At 51.9% G+C, this 13,871-nt stretch overlaps 1 protein-coding gene across 1 annotated transcript in view; it reads left to right on the top strand.

Moving 5' to 3' along the window:
* Window positions 1-234: 234 nt before the first annotated feature.
* The window catches only part of LOC130115839 (neprilysin-like), a 63,694-nt gene continuing 50,057 nt past the window's right edge, over window positions 235-13,871 (top strand). The window contains exons 1-2 of the mRNA XM_056283691.1: window positions 235-291; window positions 1,037-1,327. Coding sequence (XP_056139666.1) covers window positions 235-291; window positions 1,037-1,327 — 348 coding nt within the window. The remainder of the gene's footprint in view (window positions 292-1,036; window positions 1,328-13,871) is intronic.

The following is a 13,871-nucleotide window of genomic DNA, read 5'->3' on the forward strand; positions in this document are numbered from 1 at the left end:
CTCAATCACAAAAACTGACCTTCTGGTATGTTTGTTTTCAGGTGTTTTATACGGTTGCTCTGAGCCACGAAGAACGGCCTTGCATTCCATTGGTTTTCCATGGTGGTCTCAACGTGTCCATCAGAAGTTCTGAAGACTGTGAGATCTAGAAAGTTGATAGAAAGAAAGAAGATAGATAGAAAATCGATATTCTGCAGTGGATCTTAAAAGGGAGCTACTTGACTTGACATAGTCATGCAACTGTTTGAGCTCTTCAGCTGTACCATCCCAGAAGATGAGGATCTCATCCAGGTATCTTTCCACAGCTGAATGATGGCATGGAGGGGGTTTGTAGTGGTATTGTAGATTATGTGGGTTGCTGAAGCGTCTTGTGGTGTAGGCTGAAAGGTTCAGGCCACCGGTTCCTGCATGAGTGACAAACCCCGGGTAGGCCCCTCCTCGCGGTATTGACTTCGCTTGTGGAGTCAGCGCCACCTGGGCGGCGCTCAGCTGGCTGAAGCCTGACGGGACCGTGGACTGGCGGTTCTAAAATCCCACACATCCCTGGCTCGTATGTGCCTAACAATTGAGCGGTCCGGACTCCCCGATCCGACCGTCACTTTGGTCCAACCTGTGGCGGATCCCATCGCCTTCACTCCTGTGTTGCCGATCCTCCCAGGCCAAGCAGCCTGGACCAGCACCGCGACCTGATCACCACTCTAATCATAGCTGGTCTCACTGCACCCAAGCAGGACTTCGGTTGGATGGCAGAGGACAAGACATTCACGGAAACGGAACCGGCCAGAGAACGTGAGCCAAACGCCCCCCCCCCCCCACAGAACAGCTTGCCCATCAAATTGTGAGTAGCGAACTATAAATAGATAATAATAAACAAAAATGTGTACCCAACTAATTAACCATAGTAACCATGTGGCAGTTAAAAGTAATGCTGTTTGTTTACAAAGTATCAAAATGTGCTTGTTTTGGGGTGGGGTGGGGGGGGGCAAAAATGCCCTGCCTAGTGTAATCTATGCGTTTAACCCGGCCCTGCTCCCAGGGGGCCGCTGCTAGTGGTGCAAACGATGGAGCTGCCAGCGTTCCCGCTGCTGTCCCTGCGTGTGTCAGCCGCACACTCGACCAGGACCGGCAGCCCGTCCCAGTTACCCAACAGCCCTGCATGTGTGTCAGCCGCACACTCGACCAGGACCGGCAGCCCGTCCCAGTTACCCAACAGCCCTGCGTGTGTCAGCCGCACACTCGACCAGGACCGGCAGCCCGTCCCAGTTACCCAACAGCCCTGCATGTGTCAGCCATCAACTATGGCCGGCGTGACGACGTCCTCCTGCTCGTAAGCTGAAAACAGATGTGATTCAGAAGCTTTTCTGGACAAAATGTGAATCTGTTTGTTGTTTCCAGTAACACAGCGTCGCCTGCTCGGAAACAGATTGCTTCCACCCTGGAAGTCAGCGGAAAATAGGGGACGTCCCCCAGCTGTGGTTCCACTTACGGATTATGAATTCAGGATAAGTGTGTCTGTAGCGTCTGTACTGGCGTGGATGTTCGTGAATATTTGAAAGATGTAAAAGCTCTCGTCTTGCACGTCACACAAGCAGCGGCAAAAAAATCAAACTTAGCACCGACGCAGCGAACAAGTCGGTGCTTGACCCGTGTGTGTGTGTGTGTGTGTGTGTGTGTGTGTGTGTGTGTGTGTGTGTGTGTGTGTGTGTGTGTGTGTGTGTGTGTGTGTGTTTGGTCATATTGAGTAATACTGTTAGGCTTTAAGGAGATATTGGGTGCCAAGGTGTTCATATCAAACACCACCAACCGTGTGTGCGTGAAAGAAAGGCTGAAGGTGTAGCACCGGTGTGCCTGTGGTACCGGTCTGCCTGCAGCACCGGTCTGCCTGTAGCACCGGTCTGCCTGCAGCACCGGTCTGCCTGTAGCACCGGTCTGCATGTGGTACCGGTCTGCCTGTGGCACCGGTCTGCCTGTAGCACCGGTGTGCCTGTAGCACCGGTCTGCCTGTGGTACCGGCCTGTAGCACCGGTCTGCATGTAGCACTGGTCTGCCTGTAGCACCGGTGTGCCTGTAGCACCGGTCTGCCTGTGGTACCGGCCTGTAGCACCGGTCTGCATGTAGCACTGGTCTGCCTGTAGCACCGGTGTGCCTGTAGCACCGGTCGGCCTGTGGTACTGGTCTGCCTGCAGCACCGGTCTGCCTGCTCACAGGGCTGTTGAAATTCAGCGCTCTGCAGGAGGGTGCCGCATGCTGCGTTACAGCCACGCGCAGCAGGCTGGAGAGAAGAGGTGGTGTATGAAGAAGACCACTGCCAAAAAAAAAAGAAAAAGAAAAGATGAAAAATACAATCAGAGGAAGTGCGCCGAGAGGAGCGGCGTGGAACCAGGAGAAGAGGCGCTGTCAGGCGGTCACACTGCGCATATATTCACACGTGTACGGTAGCGGGCGCAGTGGAATGGCGCTGTCAGTCATCAGGATCAGCTGAATAAGGATGGAGCGACAAGGGTGGTGCTGAAAACAGGCTGTCGCCACCCACCCCCTCACCCCTGCATGATCCACAAAGCAGCAAGGACACGTAACCAAAATGAGATTAGAGATTCATAGAATACAATGTAATGAAAGCAGAACGAGAAGGGAACCAGGACCAGACAGTGATTCTAATGTAGTGAGTCCAGTGTCCTCATCATCTCCCACTCACAAGACCGATGTCCTGAACTGCTGTCAGGAGAACATCTCACAAGCTAAAGACCAGATCCATCAACTAGCTCACTACTGCAGAGAGCCTCCAACCTAACAGACCCAACAGACCTAACAGACCCAACAGAACTAACAGACCCAACAGACCTAACGGACCCAACAGACCTAACAGACCTAACGGACCTAACAGACCTAACGGACCTAACAGACCCAACAGACCTAATGGACCTCACAGACCCAACAGAACTAACAGACCTCCTCACGTTGTGGGTTCTTTCTTTCTTTTCCTTTTTTTTTTCATCGACATTGGCTGGTACCCCATTCAATACAGTAAATTAACGACATGCTATCGGATGCTATAAAAGGCACTCTCATTAAATTACAAAAGGGCAAGGGGTTCCCAGATGGCTATTCCATTGCCTACCAACACGGGGATCGCTGGTTCGAATCCCCGTGTTACCTCCAGCTTGGTCGGGCGTCCCTACAGACACAATTGGCCGTTTCTGCGGGTGGGAAGCCGGATGTGGGTATGTGTCCTGGTCGCTGCACTAGCGCCTCCTCTGGTCGGTCGGGGGTGCCTGTTCGGGGGGGAGGGGGAACTGGGGGGAATGGCGTGATGCTCCCACGCGCTACGTCCCCCTGGTGAAACTCCTCACTGTCAGGTGAAAAGAAGCGGCCGGCAACTCCACATGTATGGGAGGAGGCATGTGGTAGTCTGCAGCCCTCCACCCCCACCTCCTGCAGAGGGGGTGGAGCAGAGACCGGGACGGCTCGGAAGAGTGGGGTAATTGGACGAGTGCAATTGGGGAGACAAAGGGGAAAATAAAAAAAATTACAAAAGGGCACTGCAACGTCTAGCAATATATATGTATATATATATAACTTTGTTAAAAGAATATACATATATACTATATGTCAGACACAATATGTATAATAACAATATATATACGTAATTATTATAATTATATTTATAAGAAATGGAAACGGATGATCCGCTGTGGCAACCCCTAACGGGAGCAGCCGAAAGGAGTAGTAGTACTAGATTATAATTATATTTATAATTATTGTAATTATTATATATAATTATTATAAAATAATATAATTATTATAATTTAATTAATTTTATATACATATATGTGTGTGTGTCTATGTACTAAAGCTGCACTCACACTGATGGCGGCCCACCTCGTGACCCGGCAGCCTCGCAGGTCTGTTGAGTCCACCGGTCTGGCAGGAGGGACCTTTACTTGAACTTTGGTGCCCACAGGCAAGCAGGTTTAAGGACAAACAAAGTACAAATCAAAGGACTGGGGTAACAAAGTTAACTGTCATCCAGAGTAAGGACACACTTATCAGATCCCACACATGGAGGACAGAACACGAGGTTGTTCAGTCAGAAACTTGTTTAGACACGATGACATAATTTGCAGTCGATATTTGCAGCGTGCAGCTTGAACATAACACAGTTTGATATTGTCGCTTTTCTAGATTGCAACAAGACGTCTATTGAACTTTCAAGGATTTCGAGCAACAGATAAACTCGGAAAAAAGACGATTTTCTCCGGTGTTGCTCGATGAATACAAACGGTGCTTTATCCAAAGCATGCCACTGGAAGAGGAAGTGCTTCTTTGCTGATCTTCAGAGGACGTGTCAAGGTAACTCTGGTTTAATTTGTGACCATTGCCCCCCCCCCCCCACATTTTAGTGCTTAATCGAAGAAGTTGTGATTAAAATACGTAGTGACAACTGCTTTTGACTCCATTTCCTGAGCAGACGTGTATTATCTTCATACACCGATCAGCCAAAACATTAAAACCACTGACAGGTCAGTGGATAACATTGATTGTCTCGTTACAGTGCCACCTGTCAAGGGGTGGGATATATTGGGCAGCAAGTCAACAGCCAGTTTTGGAATTTAAAGTGTTGCAAGCAGGAAAAATCTGGCCAACTTTAACACGGGCCAAATTGTGATGGCTAGAGTACTAAGTCAGAGCATCTCCAAAACAGCAGGTCTTGTGGGCTGTTCCTGGTATGCAGTGGTCAGTACCTATATCAAAAGTGGGCCAAGGAAGGACAACAGGTGATCCGGTGACAGGGTCATGGGTGTCCAGGACTCACTGATGCACATGGGGAGCGAAGGTTAGCCCGTCTGGTCTGATCCCACAGAAGAGCTACTGTAGCTCAAATTGCTGAAAAGGTTCATGCTGGCTATGATAGACAGGTGTCAGAGCACACAGTGCATCACAGCTTGCTGTGTATGGGGCTGCGTAGCCGCAGACCGGTCAGAGGGCCCATGATGACCCCTGTCCACCGCCGAAAGCCCCTACAATCGGCACGTGAGTGTCAGAGCTGGACCATGGAGCAATGGAAGACGGTGGCCTGGTCTGGTGAATCACGTTTTCCTTTACATTATGTGGATGGCCGTGTGCATGTGCATCATTTACCTGGGGAAGAGATGGCACCAGGATGCATTATGGGAACAAAGCAAGCTGGTGGAGGCAGTGTTATGCCCCGGGCAGTGTTCTGCTGGGAAACCTTGGGTCCTGGCATTGATGTGGATGCTACTTGGACACGTACCACCTACCTAAACATTGTTGTAGACCAAGTACACCCCTTCACGGCAACAGTACTCCCTGAGGGCAGTGGCCTTGTTCAGCAGGATAATGTGCCCTGCTACACTGCACACATTGTTCAGGCATGGTTTGAGGAACATGACAAAGAGTTCGAGGTGTTGCCTTGGGATGAGTTGGAAAAACCAGTCCTATCTATGGAGGCCCTACCTTGCAGCTTACAGGACTTAAAGGATCTGCTGCAAACGTCTTGGTATCAGATACCAGATGACACCTTCAGTGGTCTTGTGGAGACCATGCCTCGATGGGTCAGAGCTGTTTTGGCGGCACGAGGGGGACCTACACAATATTGGGCAGGTGGTTTTAATGTTTTGGCTGATCGGTTTATATCTGTTGCCCGATCCATTCTGCACATGTGCAGAATGGATCGAGTTAGGGAAAGGGGTCAAATTCTGCACATGCGCTGACTTTTGCACGTGCGCAGCAGTGGCGGCTGGCCAGTACCGGGCGCTGGGGCGCCGCCCCCTTCAAACATCAAGAGATGAAAATCTACTTAAACATGTTAAATATGATTTAGTTGTTTAATGCAAATAATGATGAAATAAAAGTTGTTGTCAGTCTGTGAGCGCCTGTCAGCAGCATTACATATTGGTTCAAGTGGTATTTGGCTGATTTTTGTCTGAATACATATACTTCCTGTCTGAATACATATACTTCCTGTCTGAATACATATACTTTCTGGGTGAGGGGCACCAGCCAAACCATACCTTATGTAAGCCCTCAAACTTGTGGCGAGCAGGTGACCTGAGGCTGCCGTCTGATTGGTTTCTTCAGGTTTTCCAGGGGGCGCAGTTCTGTGCTGCCCCAGACACCCCAACTTTTATTGGCAGTGAATCGGTATTGTTTTAATCTTTTTTGATCTAATGTGGTTGGACGATTCTCATGGCTGTCAATCATGTTCACACCCACCACGACGCCTCATCTCAACTGTCAATCATCCACCGTCTACGAACCCTGATCAAATCTATAGGCCACATTGTCCTTCTTAACAACTCTGTGACTGAGTGGACATTAAAGCAGCTCTCAGGTGTGCTGCGCCGGGGTACATTACGCCCCCCCCCCCCAAACATTTTTAGCACCAGCCGCCACTGGTGTGCAGAACCGATTGGGGAGCCGGCACGGATCAGGCACTGACTGGGACAACACCTCCTGTGCAGCTCTGAAATGCCGCTGAAATTGTGTCTGCCGGAGACGTCACTGGCGGATAATCCGCATTGCATAATTAAAAAACAACAACCACCGCAGCAGCAAAACACTGCTGTTGACAGGTGCAAGACTCGTACCAGGAGAAAGTGGAGACACAGAAGGCGAGGACGCGGATCGGAGTGACTGTGTGACGCGTCCGAGGCCAAGCCCAGAGAGACACCAAGAGAGATCATTTCTGGAAAGGAGCAGTCCGCTGAGTGACATTAAGAGGGGTAAACTGCGACACCCCGTCCTGGGTGTCACAGAGACTTGGGGAGACCATGTAAGCAGAAAGCAAAGTGGCACCAAGTGCTCTGAACTAAAGCAGAGGCCCCCCCCACCCCACCCCCCCACGGGGGAGTCAGCATCGATCTGGTGCCTCTCGGCAAAGTGCTGTGCCAACAATGTCCATCTGTCCCGAACATTTTCCTTTGACTTGATTCCTGCGTGTCAGGGGAGAGAGGCGCGTGCCAGCTTTGCTGTCGCTTCGGACCTTTTTTGGGGTTTTTTTTTTTTTTTAGTAAATATATTTTATTGATTTCCAGACTTTTCATCCCACAAGAAGGACAAAACATGTCTTCAAATCAACTCCTCGTCCCTCAGAGAGGGTATGGCTCATCGCGTGTATTACCAAATTGAAAACCCCATTCCCGTCCCTACCCTCCCACCCCACCCACCCCCACCCACTCATGGGGTCACAGGTTACAGAATAACTGGAGTAGAGAAGGGAAAACACAAGATAATCAAATAATTGTATTAAATAGTCAAACAGAAGGAAAAAAGATGAAGGGGATGGGCGGGAGGGGGGATGCTCATTACTGTGATAGGACATTCGTGGCCTCTACCCTACTCTTTCAAGGGGTTCCTGTCGAGTTCATCCATCCATCCATCCATCCATCCATCCATCCATCCATCCATCCATCCATTATCCGAACCACTTATCCTGCTCTCAGGGATGCTGGAGCCTATCCCAGCAGCCATTGGGCGGCAGGCGGGGGGACACCCTGGACAGACCATCACACACACACACACACACACACACACACACACACACACACACACACACACACAACTTAGTACGGCCGAGTCACCTGACCTACACATCTTCGGACTGTGGGAGGAAACCGGAGCCCCCGGAGGAAACCCACACAGACACGGGGAGAACATGCAAACTCCACACAGAGGACGACCCGGGACGACCCCCAAGGTTGGACCACCCCGGGGCTCGAATCCTGGACCTTCTTGCTGCGCTTACCACTGCGTCACCGTGCCGCCCCCTGTAGCGTCATATGCCCCTTTCCCGCTACACGGTACCGGCTCAACTCGGCTCGCTTCTGGGTCGTTTTCCATCACCGTAACAGCACCCCCTCAGTGTCGCTGGGTTTTCGGCTCTCCGTTTGGTTTTGTTTTGGGGTTGTTTTTTTTTCCAATTTCAAAATGTACTTTAAAGACAACTCCGCTTCCACCGCTTCGGTTATTTCAAAATGGCGGGTGATATCCCACGCGCGTATTGATGACGCAGTGACGCAAAAGTGACGCGTTTCTCTGACCAATCAGAGGTCCTCGTTGATTTTGGTACCCGCTCCAGTTTTGTTTTGTGTGTGTGTGTTTGGAACCTCGACAAAGGTGGTGCCAGAAAGGCTACCAAAATGCCGGTACTTTCCAGGGATGGAAAACGAAAGGAGGGGGAGTCGTGTCGAGTGGAGCCGGTACCACGTAGTGGAAAGGGAGCCTATTTAGAAATCCAGAAATGGCCTCCATATCTTGGCAAAGGCTGAGAAATGCATAACATCTTTGACCCAGCGAGATAGGCGTGGAGGAGTGTGTTGTTTCCATGTTGGTCGAGCCTGATAGTTTTTCTCTGACTACTGACAACCCTATAGTTCCTCCATCGCCTCAGGTTAGGAGTCTGGGTGTCATCCTGGACAGCACACTATCTTCTGAAGCTCCCATCAACAATGTCACTCGGTCTGCATACTTCCACCTACGCAATATCACTCGTCTTCACCCGTCACCTTAACAGCACCGCCATACTCCCCCACACCCTGGTTCCGCCCCGTACCAGCTACTGCAGTTCTGTCCTCTCTGGTCTCCCCCTCAAGTGTCTCCATAAACTTCAGTTGGTCCAGAATTCAGCTGCCCGTATCAGCACCAGAACTCCTTCCATAGATCACCTCACTCCTGTTCTGCAGCACCTCCACTGGCTCCCTGTTAGATACCGTACTGACTTCAAGATCCTGCTCCTCTCCTTTAAGGCCCTTAATAACCTAGCTCCTTCATATCTTCCTGAGCTCCTTCATATGCACACGCCCTCCTGCACTCTCAGACCCTCTTCTGCTCTCCAACTCACGACACCATCGGCCCGATGGACTACCATGGGGTCTAGAACTGGACTACCATGGGGTCTAGAGCCTTCAGTCATTCTGCCCCCCGCCTATGGAGCTCTCTCCCACGAGACCTTCACAACTCTGACTCTCTTTCAACCTTCACATCCCGTCTCAAAACGCACCTTTTCAACCTGGCGTGTTCAGTCTGATCCCAGATGAGGACTTTATATTATCTGTTGTGTTAACTTTTTATTGCCGAGCCTGCTTTGTGTTGATTTTATGCTCTCTGATGCAGTGCTGCTTGGTTTTTTTTACTGTGCTCTGCAAGGCGCCCACAAATAAAGTGTTATTATTATTATTATCATTATTATTATTATTATCATTATTATCATTATCATTATTATTTCAAACATCTCACTAAAAGCTTTGAAGTGGAGAGACTTGCACTTACTTTTATTGCTGGTATCTAATTTGAATGCTGGTATCTAATTTGAATGCTGGTATCTAATTTGAATGCTGGTACCTGATTTGAATGCTGGTACCTGTTTCTAATGCTGGTACCTGTTTCTAATGCTGGTATCTGATTGGTGTGGGGATAAAATAGGGGATAAAATAGAAACGTGTTTTTACTCCGGCGTGGCGCTCGCGTCATGGCGCATGCATGGATGCGGTGAGTCCGGCAGAGCCGCTTGACTGCCGAGGGTGTCGGGCGGGTCGGGCTCCTTTCGGGAGGATTTGGAAGAAGAAGAAGAAGAAGAAGAAGAAGAAGAAGAAGAAAAAAACTGCCCCGTTTTGCGCACACGGCTCCAAACGCGCGCAGCGTCTTTTCCCAGCCGCACGCCGGCGTTCACCTGAGCCCCCCCCTCCCTCCGCCCCTCAGCCGCCGCCCCCCTCCTCCGCCCCCCCACCCCCCGACGGTGGATGGCGCCCACGGGGTCACTTTTTTAAACGCCGCCTCGTAAGTCGAGGCATCGTGACGGTGACACGGCCAGCTCCAGAGGCTCCAGAGGCTCCTGACTTCCCGACTCCCCCGTAGAGCCGCACCGGGAGCTCCCGTCGCTCAGCGCAGCGCGGGACATCTCATTTTTTAATTTTCTATTCTTGTTTTTTATTTTTTATTTTTTTTAGTGCTTTTTTTTTTGTTTGTTGTTGTTGTTGCTGCTGCGGCGCGAGGCTGCTGATGGACGGTCAGAAGTGAAACGACAGACGCACGGCAGAACCGGCGTGCGTGCTCTCCAGCGGAACGAGCCTGGCGGCGGGGGGTGGGGGGTTGGTGGGGGGCGCTTTTGGGTCGGTCCGTAGCCCCGGTGCTCTGCGGGCTTTCCGAGCGGCGCTCTCGCTCCGTGGGTCTCGGCAGATGAGCGACTGGTGGATGTGATGCCCGTGTACACCATCGACCGGAAGCTCCTCGACACGCCTGGTAAGTCCTTCCTACGGAGCGCGCTGCGGCGCGGAGCCCCTGTATGTGCTGTGTGTGTGCGTGCGTATGTTTTAGGGGGAGAGAGGGGGGGAGAGAGAGAGGGGGGGGGGAGCAACAGTGACACGAGGTGGCACGCACCAGTTGATCGCGCCATCCCTCGGAGTTCGCCATGTGCAACAGGAGACGTGCGGCTGGCACGCATGCGGCTGCACGTCTGGTTTCGGGGTGTTCGGCTCGAGCCGTGCCCGTGCGGTCTGTCACTTGGCAGCCGTCAGAGCGCACCTGTTCTGTTTCCCCCTAGACTTGTGGGGGACCCCCCCCCCCGCCGCCGCCGCCGCGTGAACACGCGTTGCCTCTAGCTGCTCCCCTTCACCCACCGGAACAGCCTCGACCCTTATTCTCGCTTTAACCCAATTCTATTTTCAACCCGGAACCCGGACCCTATAATAGCCCCCTGAACCACAGACGGGAGCGCGAGACGCAGCAGCGGGGCAGGAAGCGGGGCAGGAAGCCAGCGGGGCAGGAAGCGGCGGCCGTCTACATACTAACCCGTACGAACTCTTTCAAAGCCAGCGAAGAAGATCATCCCCGACCCCTCACATGCTGCTCAGCGCCTCTTCCAGCTCCATGCCTCGGGGAGGCGCTACAGGTCACTGTCCGCTAAGCCCCCCCGCCGGCCGCCGCCATCAGGACTCCCCCCCCCCCCCCTCACACACCGCTGGCGCGCATCCCGCCATTCGCCTGACTGTCGCGCTGCGTGGTGTGTTGATTTCTGCTGTTGTGTAACCGCGTGGTCCGTCATTACAGGTGGTGTGTCAGTTGTTGTCCGTGTGTGTGTGTGTGTGTGTGTGTGTGTGTGTGTGTGTGTGTGTGTGTGTGTGTGTGTTTAACGTGCCTCGAAAACACGTTGCGCCGGCCTCGGTCGTGCGGCTCACAGAACAAGCTAGGGTAAAATGGCCTCCTGGAGTAGTGGGGACCGGCCCGCACCCCCCCACCCCGATGGCTCGGGACTAGTGTATAGCTGAGGAAAAGCCCCGCGTTCTGCCCCCGGGGTAACGATATGTACCCCTTGTTTCTACCCCTTGTTTCTTACCCCTTGTTTCTGCCCCTTGTTTCTGCCCCTTAATCCTACCCCTTGTTTCTTACCCCTTGTTTCTTCCTCTTGTTTCTGCCCCTTGTTTCTGCCCCTTGTTCCTGCCTCTTGTTTCCGCCCCTTGTTCCTGCCCTTTGTTCCTGCCCCTTGTTCCTGCCCCTTTGTTTCTTACCCCTTGTTTCTTACCCCTTGTTTCTGCCCCTTGTTCCTGCCCCTTAATCCTGCCCCTTGTTTCTTACCCCTTGTTCCTGCCCCTTGTTTCTGCCCCTTTGTTCCTGCCCTTTGTTTCTACCCCTTGATTCTACCCCTTGTTCCTGCCCCTTGTTTCTGCCCTTTGTTTCTACCCCTTGTTTCTACCCCTTGATTCTACCCCTTGTTCCTGCCCCTTGTTCCTGCCCCTTGTTTCTGCCCTTTGTTTCTACCCCTTGTTTCTACCCCTTGATTCTACCCCTTGTTTCTGCCCCTTGTTTCTGCCCCTTTCTACCCCTTGTTTCTGCCCCTTGTTTCTGCCCCTTGTTCCTGCCCCTTGATTCTACCCCTTGTTTCTGCCCCTTGTTTCTACCCCTTGTTCCTGCCCCTTGTTTCTACCCCTTGTTCCTGCCCCTTGTTTCTGCCCCTTGTTTCTACCCCTTGTTTCTGCCCCTTGATTCTACCCCTTGTTTCTGCCCCTTGTTTCTGCCCCTTTATACCCCTTGTTTCTACCCCTTGTTTCGGCCCCTTGTTTCGGCCCCTTGTTCCTGCCCCTTGATTCTACCCCTTGTTCCTGCCCCTTGTTTCTACCCCTTGTTTCTTACCCCTTGTTTCTGCCCCTTGTTTCTGCCCCTTAATCCTACCCCTTGTTTCTTACCCCTTGTTTCTTCCTCTTGTTTCTGCCCCTTGTTTCTGCCCCTTGTTCCTGCCCCTTGTTCCTGCCTCTTGTTTCCGCCCCTTGTTCCTGCCCCTTGTTCCTGCCCCTTTGTTTCTTGCCCCTTGTTTCTTACCCCTTGTTTCTGCCCCTTGTTCCTGCCCCTTAATCCTGCCCCTTGTTTCTTACCCCTTGTTCCTGCCCCTTGTTCCTGCCCCTTGTTTCTGCCCCTTTGTTCCTGCCCTTTGTTTCTACCCCTTGATTCTACCCCTTGTTCCTGCCCCTTGTTTCTGCCCTTTGTTTCTACCCCTTGTTTCTACCCCTTGATTCTACCCCTTGTTCCTGCCCCTTGTTCCTGCCCCTTGTTTCTGCCCTTTGTTTCTACCCCTTGTTTCTACCCCTTGATTCTACCCCTTGTTTCTGCCCCTTGTTTCTGCCCCTTTATACCCCTTGTTTCTACCCCTTGTTTCTGCCCCTTGTTCCTGCCCCTTGATTCTACCCCTTGTTTCTGCCCCTTGTTTCTACCCCTTGTTCCTGCCCCTTGTTTCTACCCCTTGTTCCTGCCCCTTGTTTCTACCCCTTGTTTCTGCCCCTTGTTTCTACCCCTTGTTTCTGCCCCTTGATTCTACCCCTTGTTTCTGCCCCTTGTTTCTGCCCCTTTATACCCCTTGTTTCTACCCCTTGTTTCTGCCCCTTGTTCCTGCCCCTTGATTCTACCCCTTGTTCCTGCCCCTTGTTTCTACCCCTTGTTTCTTACCCCTTGTTTCTGCCCCTTGTTTCTGCCCCTTAATCCTACCCCTTGTTTCTTACCCCTTGTTTCTTCCTCTTGTTTCTGCCCCTTGTTTCTGCCCCTTGTTCCTGCCCCTTGTTCCTGCCTCTTGTTTCCGCCCCTTGTTCCTGCCCCTTGTTCCTGCCCCTTTGTTTCTTACCCCTTGTTTCTTACCCCTTGTTTCTGCCCCTTGTTCCTGCCCCTTAATCCTGCCCCTTGTTTCTTACCCCTTGTTCCTGCCCCTTGTTCCTGCCCCTTGTTTCTGCCCCTTTGTTCCTGCCCTTTGTTTCTACCCCTTGATTCTACCCCTTGTTCCTGCCCCTTGTTTCTGCCCTTTGTTTCTACCCCTTGTTTCTACCCCTTGATTCTACCCCTTGTTCCTGCCCCTTGTTCCTGCCCCTTGTTTCTGCCCTTTGTTTCTACCCCTTGTTTCTACCCCTTGATTCTACCCCTTGTTTCTGCCCCTTGTTTCTGCCCCTTTATACCCCTTGTTTCTACCCCTTGTTTCTGCCCCTTGTTCCTGCCCCTTGATTCTACCCCTTGTTTCTGCCCCTTGTTTCTACCCCTTGTTCCTGCCCCTTGTTTCTACCCCTTGTTCCTGCCCCTTGTTTCTACCCCTTGTTTCTGCCCCTTGTTTCTACCCCTTGTTTCTGCCCCTTGATTCTACCCCTTGTTTCTGCCCCTTGTTTCTGCCCCTTTATACCCCTTGTTTCTACCCCTTGTTTCTGCCCCTTGTTCCTGCCCCTTGATTCTACCCCTTGTTCCTGCCCCTTGTTTCTACCCCTTGTTCCTGCCCCTTGTTTCTACCCCTTGTTCCTGCCCCTTGTTTCTACCCCTTGTTCCTGCCCCTTGTTTCTACCCCTTGTTTCTGCCCCTTGTTTCTACCCCTTGTTCCTGCCCCTTGTTTC

Source organism: Lampris incognitus, chromosome 7, assembly GCF_029633865.1.
Source record: "Lampris incognitus isolate fLamInc1 chromosome 7, fLamInc1.hap2, whole genome shotgun sequence".
NCBI classification, from domain to species: domain Eukaryota; kingdom Metazoa; phylum Chordata; class Actinopteri; order Lampriformes; family Lampridae; genus Lampris; species Lampris incognitus.